General features: G+C 39.8%; 1 protein-coding gene across 1 annotated transcript in view; it reads left to right on the forward strand.

Annotated features, from left to right (window-relative positions):
• The window catches only part of SCAPER (S-phase cyclin A associated protein in the ER), a 125296-nt gene that overhangs the window by 79230 nt on the left and 28920 nt on the right, over nucleotides 1-17146 (forward strand). The window contains exons 21-22 of the mRNA XM_054387894.1: nucleotides 845-1074; nucleotides 4689-4844. Of these exons, the coding sequence (XP_054243869.1) occupies nucleotides 845-1074; nucleotides 4689-4844 (386 nt within the window). The remainder of the gene's footprint in view (nucleotides 1-844; nucleotides 1075-4688; nucleotides 4845-17146) is intronic.

A 17146-nucleotide genomic window follows, 5' to 3' on the forward strand; every position in this document is an offset into this window, starting at 1 on the left:
AGTTTTAAGTACCAAGGCAAGGCTCAGAGCTAATGAATAATAAAGAAATGTGCATGTTGTTCTTTGTCACCAAGTGTTACCAAATCCCGCATGATACCCATACAGGGAGGAATGATTTTCTGTGACCACAATTGCGTATACCAAGTGTAAATTATTTTAACCTGGAGTGAAAATAAAATTTCAGCCAATATTGATCAGTAATTAGGGTGTTGAAAGCCTCAAGCTGTCTCATAAAAGTTCCTCTGCAGCAGTCTATTGCTATGTAGAGGACAGCAGCATTAAGCCCAGGTGATCTACATGGGAGCCCCATGGCTTGGTTGATGCCTCTGTCCTGCCAGTATTCTGCCTGTAAAACTGCAGGACTTCCACACAGACTTCACTTACTGTTTGATGGCAGAATTTCAGTTGATTTAAGTTATCTTGAACTGTAAGGAGACTTCCTTCCAGATCTGTATCCTGCATTATAGATTTCTCAGTTACATGTTGTACATCTTAAATTTGTTGACTTTTTTAATGAGTGAACTCTGGTTTAATAATTTAGAAAAATCAGATTCTGTTCCTCTGAGGTCTGTTCAGAGAGAACTCCATGCTCTGCATCAGTTCTCATAGGCTAAACGCTGTTTTGTCTGGATTTGTTCTGTTTCAGCTTGTTTTACCTGCCTAAGGGGTACAGATCTTTTCTAGTAGCTGAAATGCTTTAATGTCCATCAGCACTTCTAGCATATATTACTTCATTATTATTTTTCATGTACTTATACACAACTGCCTATGTGTTTCTCTACAAACTTTGATTGTTTTCACTGAGTTCTGGTTGTTCTATCTTTTTTTTTTTCCCTTTCCTTAGGTTAGTGTTCCAGATGACCATAATGCTACTTCAGGCAGAAGTGCAAATAAGCAGGTATTTGAAGGTTTAACAGCAGAACTTCTGGGGATAACAGCTGTGATTTTCAGATGTCTAATCTCCAGCTTCCCAGATGGAAACAACCACTCCACTGCACTGAATATATTACAGGAAGTGAAAAGTAAATCCTCGCAAGTAGAAGCTTTCAGCAGCAGAGTCCAAGACCTAATCAGGTTAAAAAAAATAAATTACATTTCTGTAAACTTTCTTTACTACAGAAAAACAAAATTACAATGATTTAGGAGAGGAAAAAGAACTTTTAAATTAATAAGAGTAGTTTGTGTAGTCAAGAAGACAATGGAATGCTGTATTCTCAACCAAAAATGTCCTTCCAAAAACTGCAGGCAAAGAAGTACAGAAAATGGACTTGGGGTTTTTTTTGTGTCCTGTCAGTTTTATCTTGTAGCTAGGACTCAGCTTCCGTATTCTCATTATTTTCTCACTTTTCTATCAGCCAGGTATATCCATTGCTCTGTGGTCCTCCATTTCAGACATATTTTCATGTAAGCTTGCTGTAAACCAGGTACTTTCTACTACAAAGATTACCCTATAATTCCTATAATCTGTTTTCAACCTTTGTAATGTAGCAGTATTTTAAGAACAATTTTCTAAGCTTATTTCTTGAGCAAAATTTCATTCAATATAACTTGGTGAGTTGTAATAGTTGAGTAAAAGAGCATACGTTGTTTGGCACGTTTTTACTTGAAACATTCTAATTCTTTGTTTAAAAACACTTGGCCCGCATATATATAATTAATGTATATTTAATAGATTATAGAGAGATAGGTATGACACTAATATCTATGCAACAATGTATTTGACTTGCCAAAGGTGTATGTTTTCACTGGTAAATTACATAAATAGTCATCAGTACGTCTTCAGCCTTCTAGAGAAATGAAATTCTGGCTATATACTACGGAAAATGTGTCACAGTGAGCATCTTTGGATTTCTCAGTCTGGTGCAGTGCTGGTGGATACAAAAAGGACAGCTGGAAGAGGAAAGCAAAACAAATAGTTGTCATAGATACCAATGACCTCTAAAACTTCATTGTTCTCATGTAACCTGCCTTCTCCCCAAACAGGTTTTGAAAGAGTGTGAAATTTCAGGATGTTGTATTCTCCCCATTTATGAATGGGAGGGTGGGAGGTCTGACTATTGATATTTGTGCTGAGCAGACATCTGACACTGACTGGGCCAAGTACAGGCATACCCTTAAGATAAGAAGATACATGAGAATCCAGCTAGGTCCTTCACCTGAGGCACTTTAGGGGATCTGGTTATAAATGGAGAATGAAAGGCACGATGACAAGGTAATAGTGCAATTAGGGGGAAAAAAAGAGAGAGGGCATTTTAAACTAGTCAAAACCAGGCAAATTCTGTTATTAATGAAAATTTTCACCTCCAGGTCATTGTATCATATGTCCTTGGGAGTTGATTAAATGAGAGTTTTAGGAGGATGAAGGAAGAAAGAGGAAAGGTGAAATAATTTTTTTTTCCTATTTGAAGCTACTAGACCTGATGCATAAACAGCTATTATCTGCACAGTGTCTGGGTATCAAAAGGATAGCCAAATATTTGAACTATGCTACCAAGGATAAAAAGACTGGGAGATGGAGGCAGTAGATTAGAAAGCTTTGACATTCCACTTGTCTGTATGCTCAGTTCTTCAAGGAAGGGAGTGCTTCATGCATCTTCTCATTGTCTCCAGGTGCCATTAAAGAATAGTGTCACTAGACTGAAAACTCTGCAAAAAGAACAGCTGCTTCTTCAGGAAGGGGGACAATGAACATATTTTGCAGGTGTCAGTCAGACTCTAGTGACATTCCTAGGGAGGAAGGAGAGTATCAGTGAGAATGGTTGTGCCTTTTGTGAGCAATCATCTATCGGTATTACCTGTATTTTATTTAGTTCTTTCTCTCCCTTCCCACTTCACAGAGAGATTTCTGATTTCTAGTGCTCAGCGTTTCCCCATGACTGTGATGAATCTAACACCCTGGAATTATTCTGCTAACGCAGGAGAACTTGCTTATCACCTGTATGATCAGGTGGATTGCTCAGATCAAAATCTGCTGGCAACTTTTCACATTACTAAACAAGACAAACTTTCCTGAGCAACAAGTATGCAATTAATAACCTTTCTGCATCTTCCAAGTGTTTTTAGCAGCTTAAAAGGGCTTTTTCATACTGCAGTGAGTCTTCTTGCTTTACATCCAGTGTACTTTTAATTACTTTCATTGCTTCCAGAAGCATTGTGTCAGCAGGGCAAACTTTGGCAGAAAGTATAGCTTCTAACCTTGAAGAGAGATTAGTCTCTGAGAAGTGGAGAGGGTTTCTTCCCTATCTTAAAAATCCCTGGTTTTTCAAAATCAAACTGTAAGACGTGAGGGAATAGTTATTTTTAAGAAACACTTGTAGAGCTCTGTGACAAGCACTATCTAATCAGCATTATTTATTTACTAGCATCAACGTTATTTAATAATGTTCCATATTTAGTTAAGTCAGGATGGTCTTGACATTACAGAAACATGCAGCTGATGAGGTTCCCATCACCAGGAGCCTATGCAGTAGGAGGCAATCTCTAACAAGTGGACTTGACAAGGAAGTAGACAGAACAGCTGGTAGGATCTGGTTATATTAATGACAAGATGGTTTAGTATAGACTGTTAGTGTTCAAACAGTGAATCAGTTGGTGGTGGAGGCACAGGGCTCTGTGGATTTTGACAGTTTGGATTTTGAAGTTTCTCCCACTTGATAAGAGTGGAGGAAAATTAGAGAGAAGGAGGTGATTATAGTGAGATATGTCTCTACAAAGGAAGTTGATGTCCTGTGATGTCCAAACAGTTGAGATGGAGTGAAGTCTGAGAAGCTGAATGTGGTATAAAAAGGAAAGTACTTGGATTTAGGCAATATCAGCAAAGCAACGTGGACAAAAAAATCACATGTGTGCATAATTTAAGTGGAGAGGATAATGATCGAAATATGACAGGACCTGCTACGGACAGCAAGGTCTTGATGTACAAGCAGTAGGTTTGGGGTTTTTTGCATAGGTTTCCAAGCTATTAGAGATTCAAAGAAGAAACTTCAGCAGTAGTGATCTGGTGATCAACAATGATGAACTGACCTACTCTGATAAATAAAGAAAAGTTTTCAGTTTAAAAAAAAAAGTCACTAGCATAGTTTTCCCTGCATTGTGTTTTGGTTGAGCGTTTGAGGAGGCTTTCTGATCCTGATCCTTCTGTATTGATGGTAGAAGGTTGTTACCTGCGTGTTCTATTAGTCTCTTAGCTGTTGCCTATATTTTTTTTAAAAGGAAAAATCCCAACAACCGTGCGGTAGCTGTTATGATAGACATATTGCAATAAAACTTTATCTGGGTAACATCATTGTCTTCTTGAATTAGCATGTTCTACAAAGTTTATCTCTTCATGCTAAAAAGAAATTGTGCTGTTGCAGAACTACCAAGATTATTATAAATCATTTAACTATGGCAAAATCCCATTGTCATCCTAGGAGCATGGTTAAATAAACATTTACGCTCATTGTTCTTGTACAGTATAATACAAATGATCCTACAACAGACAGATCTCAGCGAAAACTACTTGATAGCTGCAGAGAGCCAGATCTGAAGTTACTGTAATTTGAGTTGTTTTATTAAACCCTTTCAATAAAGAGCATTGAGGTAATCACCTGCATTTTGTAGGATTTGATAACAGAGAGGCAGAAATAGTTTCTTTTTGCAAAGTTACCAAAGTTGGGTTTTTAATACTTTTTTCCCTCTGTTTCTAGTTATGTGGTGAACATAGGACTGATAGACAAACTGTGTTGCTGTTTCCTCTCCGTTCAAGGCCCTGTTGATGAGAATCCCAAAATAGCAACTTTTCTGGAAAATGCCACTGCAGTGCTGCATGGAATATGTCAGCTATGTTTTGCGGTCAATGGAAGGTAGGTCTGTCGTCTCTTTTATGTACATCAGGCAGCAGCCCTTGTAACTGTGCCAGTCCTGCCTTCGTGGAAGCTAGCATTCTGATGAGGCTGTTCAACAGAACTGTTCTAGTCACACAGGAATAACCAGTGAAGAAACAGTGCAGGGAATTCACTCTGATTACCCTTTCACCACTGAACCATAATAATTATCTGTACTGAGTTTTGATTCTTGCCAAGTCATTTATCAGAACTGCAAACTTTATCTCCTCTACTCAGCGCTGCAGAGATGGTTTTACCACTGCTGGTTTTAAGTCCTAAGGACGTCAAAAGGTATTTTATTATCAGCTAATTTTATTATCAGCTTTCTCTACAACAGCTTAATTCAGCTCCTCTTCTTTAACATACCACTGTCAGTAAAGGAATTGTATTTTCTATTAAGAAAAATATTACTAGATTTGTCAGGGAATTTTCTAGTGCATAAGGTTATCATAACCTCACCAGGGTTGTGGAGAGTGAGCATGAGGTACATATCAGCCAGCAAATCTGGACTTCTGTGATCTACATCACAGGACAGTCAGAATTTCAGAGCTTTGGAGTGTACGTATTAGAACCTACAACTGTTAAACTGTTATACATTTCAGGAAAAGGCCAGGCCGACAGAACTTTACAGTGAAATCCTGGAGGGTAAAATGATTATAGGGCTGAAAAACTAGACTTATTAAAACATAAAATAAGAAAGAAAACTGTAGGTAAGAGCTCTTACTGGTAACCTGGGGACACAGGCACATGGAAAAAGAACTGCAAGAAATATGAGCCCAAAGAGACCATCCCAACTTACTGAAATTTCCCTTTCTGAAAGCTGCCAACTTGGCATTTTACATTCCAGGACAGTGCTGCCAAAAGTCAAATACAGACTTAAATAAAAATAAAAAATCAGCCTTCTCTTAGTGGAATAACAGTTCTGGCTATAACAGTGAGGAAGGCAAGATTTGCAATTTCTGAAGCAGGCATGTGCTTCACCTATATTGCACCCCAAAATAATATAGCACTGTGCAAGAACTTCCTTCAAGAATATATGTTCTTTGTAGCAAACGAAAGTTTAGAGGAGTTCAGTGTTTTTCTTTACACCAAGAAGTATCTGATCTCACTACCTGCATCTAGCAGCAACGCTTTGGATTTTATCCAGAGGTGCTGATTGTTCTTGATTTTGAAACTGTTGTCTTTCACTTTTAGATCAAAAGTTTTGGTGTAAGTGATTAGGACAGTTTAAATTTGATGTCTTTCATCACTAGAGCCCACTCTCATTCTGTCGTGTTACGGAAGTCCTTAGTATTCGAGGTGGTTTAAATGGAAAAAGGTGGCAGAAACAGCTGAGGTTTACTGAATTCTTACATACATCACAATACAGTAATAGGTGTTGTGTGGTACATGATCTGCTGCCCCTCTCTGTGAGAAGTATAGATGCCTCTTTCATTTGTGGTAAGTAGTAGAAGGAGGCAGTGCAGCCTATTCAGTCAGAACCCAGCATTTCTCATTCTCAGCTCGGTTCATAGACGCTTGAGCATCAAACAGGCACCGTAGTACGCTCATCTGTGCATCAAAATAACTAACCACTACAATCATAAAACTGAGGAGGTTGGTCTAGCAGGTACCACCAGTGCTCTGTCACTGTAGCATGGAAGTAAGTTTTGCTAACATAATACCAGGCTTTCACTACTGATGCAAGATCAATTTTGAATGATTCTTTTGATATATACTCCTATACGGAACGTCCAAGTTGGGAACTTCTTTATGCTCCTCAATGGTGATTGTGGGAGGCACAATTTTTTTTTTTTTCTCGTAGAACTATTTCAAGCTGTTAGTTGTCATATACAAATTTGCCATTCCATATTCAATGCATTGGAGTATTTTTATGCAGTGTGCAGACCTTAGCACGCTGCACCACTGCCTAGGCAAGAAAGACATCTTAGTCAAGTACAGCCTGCATATGCCTCTACATCAGGCAAGACTTCAGAACAATAATGGTTATTAGAGAATAGCCTTGAATTGTGTCCTATGTTTCTCAGCATTAAATATTAAATGAGGTCTCTGGTTGATATAACGTAGACTGTAAAATTTTGAATATATGTTATAAACATAAGAGAGGGATTTTCTTTTCATTAATGGTCAAGATCTTTAAAAAGATTTAGCTTTGATATTGATCTATCATTTTTGATACCAGCTAATAAACACTAGATTGAGTCTTTAAATTTAGCTGTGGATGTAATAGTACATTTTCAAAACACTGTGTAATATGTATAAAAGACCATTTGTTGAAAACATTAATAACTTGTGACCCCATGTGAACCTTGTTTTGATAATTTTTGTACCCTCATCTATTATACAGAATCAGTGAGGGTTGCTTGAAATCTCCAACTGAAAGTCCTATTTTTCTTATGCTGTGTTGCATCCATTGCTTGCAATGGAGGTGAGAGAAACTTCCTGGTGAGTTAAAAGAAGTGTTTCTGAATGGTGCAAATAGGATACTGTGCTTATTTCATGTAATGAGAAATCATAAAATGCAGCATGTGTCAATATTGAACTATCTGTGCTTGCTAAGCAGCAAAAGATGAACCTGACATATTTGATACTTAGATGCTTAATTGGTTTCTGCTCACCGTTAAGTGTAACAGTGATTAGAATTGAAAACAGAGACGTTTTTGTTAACCTGAAAGAAAGTAAACTATTAAATAGACTTTATACAGCGTAACAGTGGTTCATATAGCCATACAAATCTGCTTGGCAATTTGTACCCAGTTCTAGATGTCTAGTAGCAAAATTCAGGACGATGGCCTTCGTTTTCCACAGTTTATTTTTGTAACTGTGAGAGGTGTAGAGCCTATTTTGGGCCCTTGAGGCCTGAATACACATGGAACATGATTGGCTTGTAACCACAAACAGAAAACAATGAGCAGGCATGGAATGCAAGGAGCATTAACAAAAATACTGCCATGCTGCTTCAGCTCATCCTCCTTAAAGCAGGAGTGAAAACTCAGTAAGAAAATACATGACAAGTCCCTCATCAGCACATCAAGGATTTGCTTATGTTCCTGTCTTTTCCTGTTCAGCAAATCTATATCCCTGTACATCTGTGGAACTAAGATACCTGTCCAAGAAGTCATTGCTCTGTGGAGCACTCTTCTTACTGCTTTATTTCAGTTTTGCCCATTAGTATGAATGAAGAAATTGGTGCTGACCACAGAGTTAATGCACACAGCAGGAGGAAACTCAGCAGTGGTGCAGCGTAAGGGTTAATCACTAAGGAAGAATGTTCTTTGTTGGAACAACAACATTATTGCTACAACAGTAGCAATAACACTGACACGAGGAGGAAAGTGAGTTGTGCATAAGAACATTGCAAATAATAGTCTCAAATTATGTAGCTTCTCAAAGTATGTAGACTCTTTCTCCAAATTTTGCTGTTGTCTTGATTCAAGAAATGTCTGCAAGCTCCCTCATTAATCTAGGAAAATAGAATGTCATAGCAGTATAGTAGCTAAATTGTTGCTGTTATATGTTATCTCAGAACACCGGTGGAGCACATATAAATCTGTGTCAACAGCTAATGAAGTTGTGGATTACCAGCTGCAGTGGCCAAAAGCTGCAAATAGAGACAGGATTTGATCCAGGAAAAGAGTGACTGTCATGTCACAGATACGCAAGGAAGTAGGCTGGTCTGTTCTCATTTTATTACAGTAATTAAGATAATGTCTGTTTTGGCTGCTGGATGGAGAGTCAGACGCAAGTCTGCCTGAGCGCTGGTTGTGTTTCCCACTGCTTGCAGGAACAGCAGATCCAGCAAGTACTGTAAACTAACTGAAACTTGTTCTTCAAACTGCTCAAAGGTTTCAGATCATCGCTTTCACGCAGTACTGTGATTCCTAGCTTGTCAGCGTGAACTATAACAGGGTCTGACAGGTGCTAAATACTTTTTATTATTATTTTGACATCTCTTTCAAAATAAAGTACTTTTAGAAGCAAAAGTACAGATGAGCTGTTTTAAATCTTAATAATAATAAAAAAACAACCAACCCTCAAATTATATTCTAAGCCTTTTGAAAGTCATGTTTCCATTTGGCTCCATGTTTTTAATCAGGAGTATATATTTCAAATATACAAACATTATACTGTATACCCTTAGAGAGGCTTGCCTGCTTGTTAGCTCAGTCAGTTGTTAAAACAATATATTTTCAGATATAAACAGTTTGCTCATATTGAAGCTTGGAGAAATAGTAGTTTTATATTGGTTCAGCAGAGTATGCTGTTTCTCATCAAGCTGTATTGAATTCCTGTTTTTAATAAATAGTGGTATATTTTAAGCAATGAAGTACCACTGTTTAGTATCTTTCTTTCCTGTGATGGATATATCCACATTTTTTAATTTGTAAACCCTTTTGTGAGTCATAAACCCTATACCAATTCCTGAGGCTCCTTGATGGCAGAAACTGAAAATCATCATGGCAACCCATAATGAAAATTCCCTGCATTTCATTAAACTTTTCTTTTTAAGATCCTGCAGGTTGTTTGACCATAATATAAATATTTTCTTGGTCTTCTGTGTTAAATATAGAGACTTGGTAAGGTTTGAAAGCATATTTGTTTTCCCAGCTATATAAGCCAATGGAAGAAATCCGGTAAGCCTTGCTTCCCTTCAGTGATTAATTGAAGGGGTTTTGTCCATACTGATTATTTCACAGCTGTTGCAGAGAGTAAATGTCTTTAAATATGAGAATTAAAAAGAGGTATATCTGCAGGAATCTCCTAACTTTAGTTATGTAAGCCCTAGTTTTCTTGTATGAAATTGTCATTATATTAGGGGTCATGTGGGTTTTTACTTCAGACCATGTCCTGATAGCAGTGAATTTTCACTGGGCTTGCCTTTGAGCTGGACTACAAATCTGCTAAATGTAGGAAATTCACTTTTGTGCAGATGTGACCAAAATCACCCAAAGCAGCATCTGCAGAAGCTCATACCTTGTTTTCCAATATCTCTTATATATTTTTCTGTATTTTAGAGCCAGTATGACTAATGTCTTTTACCTTTTGTTGTAAACATTTAGGCTTACAGTGATTATAACTGACAGTTAAGCCCAACAGGAGCCAGTGGCCTGTTCATATACACATTAACTGTAATACAGGCAACATCAAAACTAAACGTTTCTAACAGTTCCTTCAACCCACCAAACCCAGAGATTTTTCTGGGTTTTTTACCAGCTTTGTCCTGTGGTACAACTTTAAAATTCCCGATCTTCTCTGTGAAAAAAATACTGCTTGGATTTTGAGTTATTTTGCAACTGACTTTTTAATGTATATTTTGATTCATTCACTGTTCCAGAGCAGCACAAAATGGTAGAAGGATTTCATCCAGCAGTGTAAGCTTTTTCATATGGAACTGTTTAAAAGTAATGCTGAAGTGAGAGTTGAAAGCAAGCGAACTCTAACCTTTAGTGAAATTGGTCTATCTTCTCATTGGATATAGGCACAAAAAATTATGTGATATATCATATGCAGTAATTAATTTGGGATTATCATTTGACCATGAGTGGGTTTTTTCTGTTTTGCACTGTTGAAAAAGCTAGGACTGAAATGAAGAAATACTCTCTGGCAAAAGGAGTTGTGCTCTCATACGATACTGTGGAAATAAACATTCTAGTTACTTCAAGTGTATTTAAGTGACAGTCAACACTTCTTGGCTACTGCATACTGCAAAATAAATAATTGGACAGCAGGAGGCATTTTAAAGTGAGGAATGCCAAGGAGTCCACAGACATGTAAAGCAGAGTCGTAGCAGTGGTGGTCTCAGAGCTCATCCTCCTTTCGCAGCCATCCGCGTTTGTTGCTCATCTGTAGCCAGCTTTGTGTGCTAACGCAACTTGAAACCATGCAGCAGGAATCTGCATAAAGGCACAGCTGGCACGGCCAGGTGATGGTTCAGGAAGTGTCTCTCCTGACTCCATTCAAACACACTTAAAGACCACAGAGCTTCAAAATGAAGATTTTGGGCACGGATTCCAGGTGCAGGAAAAGGAAACTAATGCCATAAATTGTGCAGCATAGCCCTGCCCAAAACACACTTAGAGCTCTGCTATTCCTTCCACTTTTTTTATTCTTCACAGTGTAAAATGTTAGGGTCATTATGAGTGTTACAAACCATGAGATGAATGGTTGTGGGTTTTCTTTTGCAGCAGGTAAGTGGCATCAAATCCTAATTTTAATTATCTTTTTAATTTACTTCAGCTTGTGGCATGCTATTATGTGTATTTTGAGAGAATCCTACTCCAGTGGCCTTCAGGAGCACTGTCATGGCTGTTTTGTGAAACAGTTTCTTTAAGGATTGCTAGGAGTACAGTTGGCTACCACAGTATTCCATAAACAACCCGTTTTTGGAACCTATACCATGAACTCAGATACGTTTGTCTCCAGCTGGCTCTCTACGAGAGGCTGACCCCTAATGTGTAATGGAGGTCTGCTGGTAGCATTGGAGTCACAGGTATTGGAAAATAGGCACAGCTACATTGCTTTTGTTCTTACTGTGCCTTACCTAGAGATCTGATTGCTTCTCTGAAAGTTTTGTGTGGTGATTTTGCAGTCTTGTCTGGTTTTTTGTACAGCATACGTATGGAATAGGACTGGGACATTGGTCCCAGGGGTAGCAGCAGAAATTATTGCACTTAACAGCTTTTTCAGTAGCACCAAATATTCAGAGACTGTAAATAGAAATAGCTTGGAAGGAAATGGTACCCGTAAGTGTTCATTTCAGATAAGATGATTCCTTACACATGAGCTAACTGATGAAAATCAGAAGACATTTGAGCAACTGCAGACAGTGATGGAAGCAGATGGGTGCTAATAAAGTTGTATACAACCCAAACTCTGCCCTGTTGTATTCACCTGGGCCCAGGGCTGTGAGAAGACCTCTCAAAGGCTTTCATAGCCTGAGTGCTAAAATAATCTTCCTAAGCCTGAATCGGCAGCATGGCAGCCTCCTCACAATGGCTGTGCACATGCAGTTCCCACCAAGCTGCTAAGCAGTTCCTGCTCAGAGGCACAACAAGGGTCTGTGATGTCACACCTGGTTATCAGCCATGCTGTATAAAGCAACCAGACATGGCTCATGTTTTTAGTGCCCACTTATGCTGCCTTACAGAAGAATTATATTCATGAGAAAATGCATAGACACTAGCTGTCAAGTTTACTACTGTAACTGCAAAGATGATGTTTCATCTAACTGTTGTTCCTCCTTCTGAAATATTTAAGCTGTATTTGAAGTTGGCCCAGTACCAGGGACTTCTCTGGTACATGGAGAATGCAGTTTTGTTACACTGCTCTGCCTTTTTTTCTCTTTCTCTTCGATCCAAGAGAGTAATGCTGTGCTGTTACAAATAGAAATTCTCCTTCATAGACATGGGGTTTATGTGAGGTAGTGCTTTCTTACCTGCCTTTTTTGCTTCATTAAGAGAAGTGAAAATGACAGAATAAGATGATGTTCCCCACAACTGAGTAGTCACTGATTTTGTGCTTTGATTGCCTCATCCAACCCCTATGATTCTGTGATCAAAGACCATAAAAAGCAGGATTAGCCACTTTACCTATGATCTGTGTTGGGAACCTCACTGGATGTGTAACGGAACAGGGCACAGTGCTGCTGATACAGATTCTGAACAAATAATTTAGAGCTGTTCTAGTCAAGGAAGAGCTCTTTACTGATTCTAGTGAGAAGGGATATTCTCAGCCCTTTGAATTTTCAGTCTTTCCCGTGCTAAACTGACATCTTCAGAGTTACAGATTGTTTTAGAAAGTAGTTCTTGTTTCCACTGCTTTCCCACTTCCTTTGCTTTTAGTTGTTATAAAAGGGAAAGATACAATCATCTGATTTCTCCTTTTATAACATTTTCTCATATCACTTGCCATGTTTGCCTTTAATTATAGAAAAGAATAATACATAGATTCAATCTTTGTTGTTTCTTTTGATAATGACACTTTTTTTTTCCTGGGTGTTTGGTTTGGTTTTGGGGTTTTTTTTTGGGGTTGTTTTTCTAAGCCTGAAATGTAGGAGATGAGGGACAGACCAGATGTTGATGTAGTGTAATTTCAGTATTACTGTTCTCCCTATCTTAATATTTCAGTGTTTACTTTGATTGCCAGTATGGGCTAAGTGTAATGAAGTTCAAGTGAGCAACATTGTGATGGTTTGAAACTGTCTTTTTAATTTTTCCTTGCAAAGTTCAAAACAGAGAAAGTGAAAGAATGTAAATAAGTCACTATTGGGTGTAAGAAAGCAAAATAACGATTGTTCTAAACACTTCCATTGGATAGATAGAAATGTTTAAGAACTATTACCCAAAACAAAGTAGGCATTCGGCACATTCTGCGTTCGGCAGTGGGGGCAGTTGCTGGGCTGTCTGGCTGCTGTTTCTTCTTCTCTTCTGGCTGAAGATAACACACTGACCTTGGCAGCTAAGTTAACAACTTTCTGCTTAACTAACTCTGCTTCTCTGTCCAGGGGGGTCTGGGGGGGAAGCTCCTGGGAGAGGGAGGCCCCTTTGGGAGGGTCCCCTTGGGGGGAAGCAAAGGGAGATCGATTGTGCTTTTTCTGTTGATTGTATATATTTGTGAATGTTGTGAATTTTGTATATTTGTACATATTCATTGCATTTCATTGTAGATTTTAGACTCTGCTTGTAAATACAGCTTTTCATTTGCTTCCAGACTGGGCTAGCCTGGTTATTGTTGGTGGGGGGGAATTTCAGCTCACACCGACACACTTTTTATTTTTGGCGCCCAACGTGCGGCTCGATTGCTTGTGATTTATTTCTGCTCAGATTAGGAAGCAAAATGAAGCTGTTTTGGATTTTGAGTAATTTTATTTCATCTATTATCGGTGTGATTGTTTACAGATGGGCCATTTCTTGCATGATAGACAAGATTGTGAGATATGTGGCATATAAGTCGTTCCTTTGGGTTAAGAACAAGTTACTGAATGTTGGTGAATTCTGTTATGGTCTTATTGGGCTAAGAAGCTATGGTAACTCAACTATGGATCTGCTAGCAGACACATATGAGTTTGTTACTCCTCTTACAACTACAGAGGGTCTTTGGAACCAGTGGTACCCTAGATATCTTGTGCTTGCCTTAATCTTAAATTTGTTGCTTCTTGGAATAATCATATGGCTACTGATAGCACTGTATCAAGAAAGACATAAGGCTACTTGCTCTTCCAACTCTGCTGTGAATGTGAAAACCAAGCCAGTAAATTTGGTTGCCACTATCACCAGAAAGCGTAAAGGAGCTGCAGGAGGAGATGCAGATGCTGCAGGAGATGGTGCAGATGGAGATGAGGGTCCTTCTACTCAGGGTCCCTCTCTTAAGAAAGATCCTTCTGATGAGGAAGAGAGGGTTAGCCTTAAAACTCTGGTAGACCTCTTGAGACCCCACATGGATGATGGAGATGTAGGTCAGGATGTAGACCCTAGTAGATTAGCAACTGCTGGTAGTGCCTCTGAACTCAAAGAAATTCAACGGAGGATTAAAATAGGATTATGGGGACAGCGACCTCAGGATGATGATGATGATGATGATGAGGATGACATACAGTCAGCTAATGCACCCAGACAGGAAATTAGACATGTGAGGAAGGATTACATCAGAGGAGATAATGAGCCAGTCCTGTCTTGGCTAGCCAGGTGTTTTGATATGGGAGCCCCAGCATTGGTGGTAGGCGACAAGTCGGCCTCTCAGTTGGGGATGCTCTCAAAGGATACAGGCATAGACAGGCACCTAGGCAAGTGCATTGGTAAAGTTTCTCTGTGGGCACGCCTCCTACTGGCAGTCTCGCTGAGGTACCCCAGCAGAGATGATTTACCATGGAACCCTAAGCCTTGGACCACAATAGCTGAGGGAATCAAGCGTCTGAGAGAGTTTGCTGTGAGAGAAGTAATGTATGGAGATCATAAGACTCTGAATCCTGATGAAATTCCTGTTGGAACAGGCCTTGCCAAAAAGCTCATTAAGCTTGCTCCTCCTAATTATGCTACTATTCTGGCAAGCAGGATTGTGGCAAGAAATTATGGTGGAGCACCTCCTACTGTTGGCCATTTCACTGACCAAATGAGGCAATTGGAGGATAGTCTTGCACGTACTTCTTTGGTTTCAGCCATTGAAACTCTGTCTGGAAAGATGGAGAATTGCATGAAAGAGCTGAAGGAGGAACTTAAAACCTCCATATCCAACTTGATGAAGGGGGATGATTCTAATTCCTCTTCCTCCAGATGGATACAAGTTTCAGCTGTTAGAAACAGACGTGCTCCAAGAAGGCCATTCCAGAATAGGTCAAACCAAAACAGACAGCAGAGGCAATCACGTGGCAGTATCTGGATAACTCTGCGTGATCAGTTTGGTGAGAACATGAACAGATGGGATGGTCAACCAACTTCTGATCTTTTCAAGAGGTTACGGGAGCTGCAGAGGGGCAGATCCCGAGGTAGCAATACCAGGAGGGTAGCTGTCGCTTCCTCAGTTTCCCAGAACAACTCTGATAGCTCCAACTGTGATCCTAATTCTGGTGCTGGACATTGTGCCGGCTGTACATGTGGAGGTAATCCCCACCATTAGGGGTGCCCTGCCTTCCGCCAGGGGGAGGTAAGGGATAATGGAGATAACAGAATCTATTGGGATGTGTACATCCAGTGGCCTGGCACTTCAAAATTTCAGAAGTACAGGGCCTTGGTTGACACAGGAGCTCAGTGCACCATAATACCATCAAATTATCAAGGGGGAGAATCTATAACTATTCAGGGAGTCACTGGTGGATCTCAAGAGTTGTTTAAGATAGAGGTTGATATAAGTTTAACTGGGAAGCAGTGGAAGAAACATACTATTGTAACAGGTCCTAATGCACCTTGTATTTTGGGAATTGACTTTCTGAGAGAAGGGCGTTTTAAAGACCCTAAGGGTTACAAATGGGCTTTTGGAATAGCAACTGTAGAAATTGATGGAGGAAAATTGAAGTTGTCCATTAGACCTGAGCTTTCAGATGAATCTGCAGTTGTGGGACAACATGAGATAGAGGATGTAAAGCTGCCGGTTGCTTCTCAAACTGTGCATCACAGACAATACAGAACCAACCGTGACTCTTTGGTGCCCATTCAAAACTTGATTCGTCAGTTGGAGAGTCAGAAGGTCATCAGCAAAACTCATTCACCTTTCAACAGTCCAATCTGGCCTGTGCGAAAGCAGAATGGAGAGTGGCGTCTGACAGTTGATTTCCGTGCCTTGAATGAAGTAACTCCACCCATGAGTGCAGCTGTACCAGACATGATGGAACTCCAATATGAGCTGGAATCCAAGCAGGCCAAATGGTATGCTACCATAGACATTGCTAATGCTTTCTTCTCTATTCCCATAGCAGAGGAATGCAGGCCTCAGTTTGCTTTCACCTGGAGAGGCATTCAGTACACATTCAATCGTTTGCCCCAGGGGTGGATTCACAGTTCAACCATCTGCCATGCAGTGATCCATGATGCTTTGGAGAAAGGTGGAGCTCCAGAACACATTCAGTTCATCGATGACATCATCGTCTGGGGTGAGACTGCTGAAGAAGTCTTCGAGAAAGGTAACAAAATCCTTGACATTCTCTTGCAAGCTGGTTTCGCTATCAAGCGAGACAAGGTGAAAGGACCTGCCAGAGAAATCCAGTTTCTGGGAGTGCGGTGGCAAGATGGTCGCCGTCACATCCCAATGGATGTGATAAACAGAGTCTCCACCATGGCAAATCCCATCAACAAGAAAGAAACTCTGCGTTTCTTAGGCATAGTGGGATTTTGGAGACTGCACATTCCTGGATACAGTCAGATTGTGAAACCTCTCTATGATGTGACTCGAAAGAGAAACAGTTTCCAATGGGGTCCTGAGCAACAAGCAGCCTTTGACCAGATCAAGCGAGAGGTAGTTCAAGCGATGGGTCTGGGACCTGTCCGAACTGGTCCAGACATTAAGAACATTCTGTACACGGCCGCGAGTGACAATGGTCCAACCTGGTGCTTATGGCAAAGAGCTCCAGGGGAGACACGAGGACGTCCTCTTGGTTTCTGGGGTCGTGGCTACAGAGGCTCAGAGGCAAACTACACTCCAACAGAGAAAGAGATTTTAGCTGCTTATGAAGGAGTGAAAGCTGCTTCTGAAGTCATCGGAACTGAGTCACAACTTCTTCTAGCTCCTAGATTGCCAGTTCTGAATTGGATGTTCAAAGGCAAAGGTTCTTCACCACATCATGCAACAGATGC

This window comes from Indicator indicator, chromosome 16 (genome assembly GCF_027791375.1).
Source record: "Indicator indicator isolate 239-I01 chromosome 16, UM_Iind_1.1, whole genome shotgun sequence".
In the NCBI taxonomy this organism is placed as follows: Eukaryota; Metazoa; Chordata; class Aves; order Piciformes; family Indicatoridae; genus Indicator; species Indicator indicator.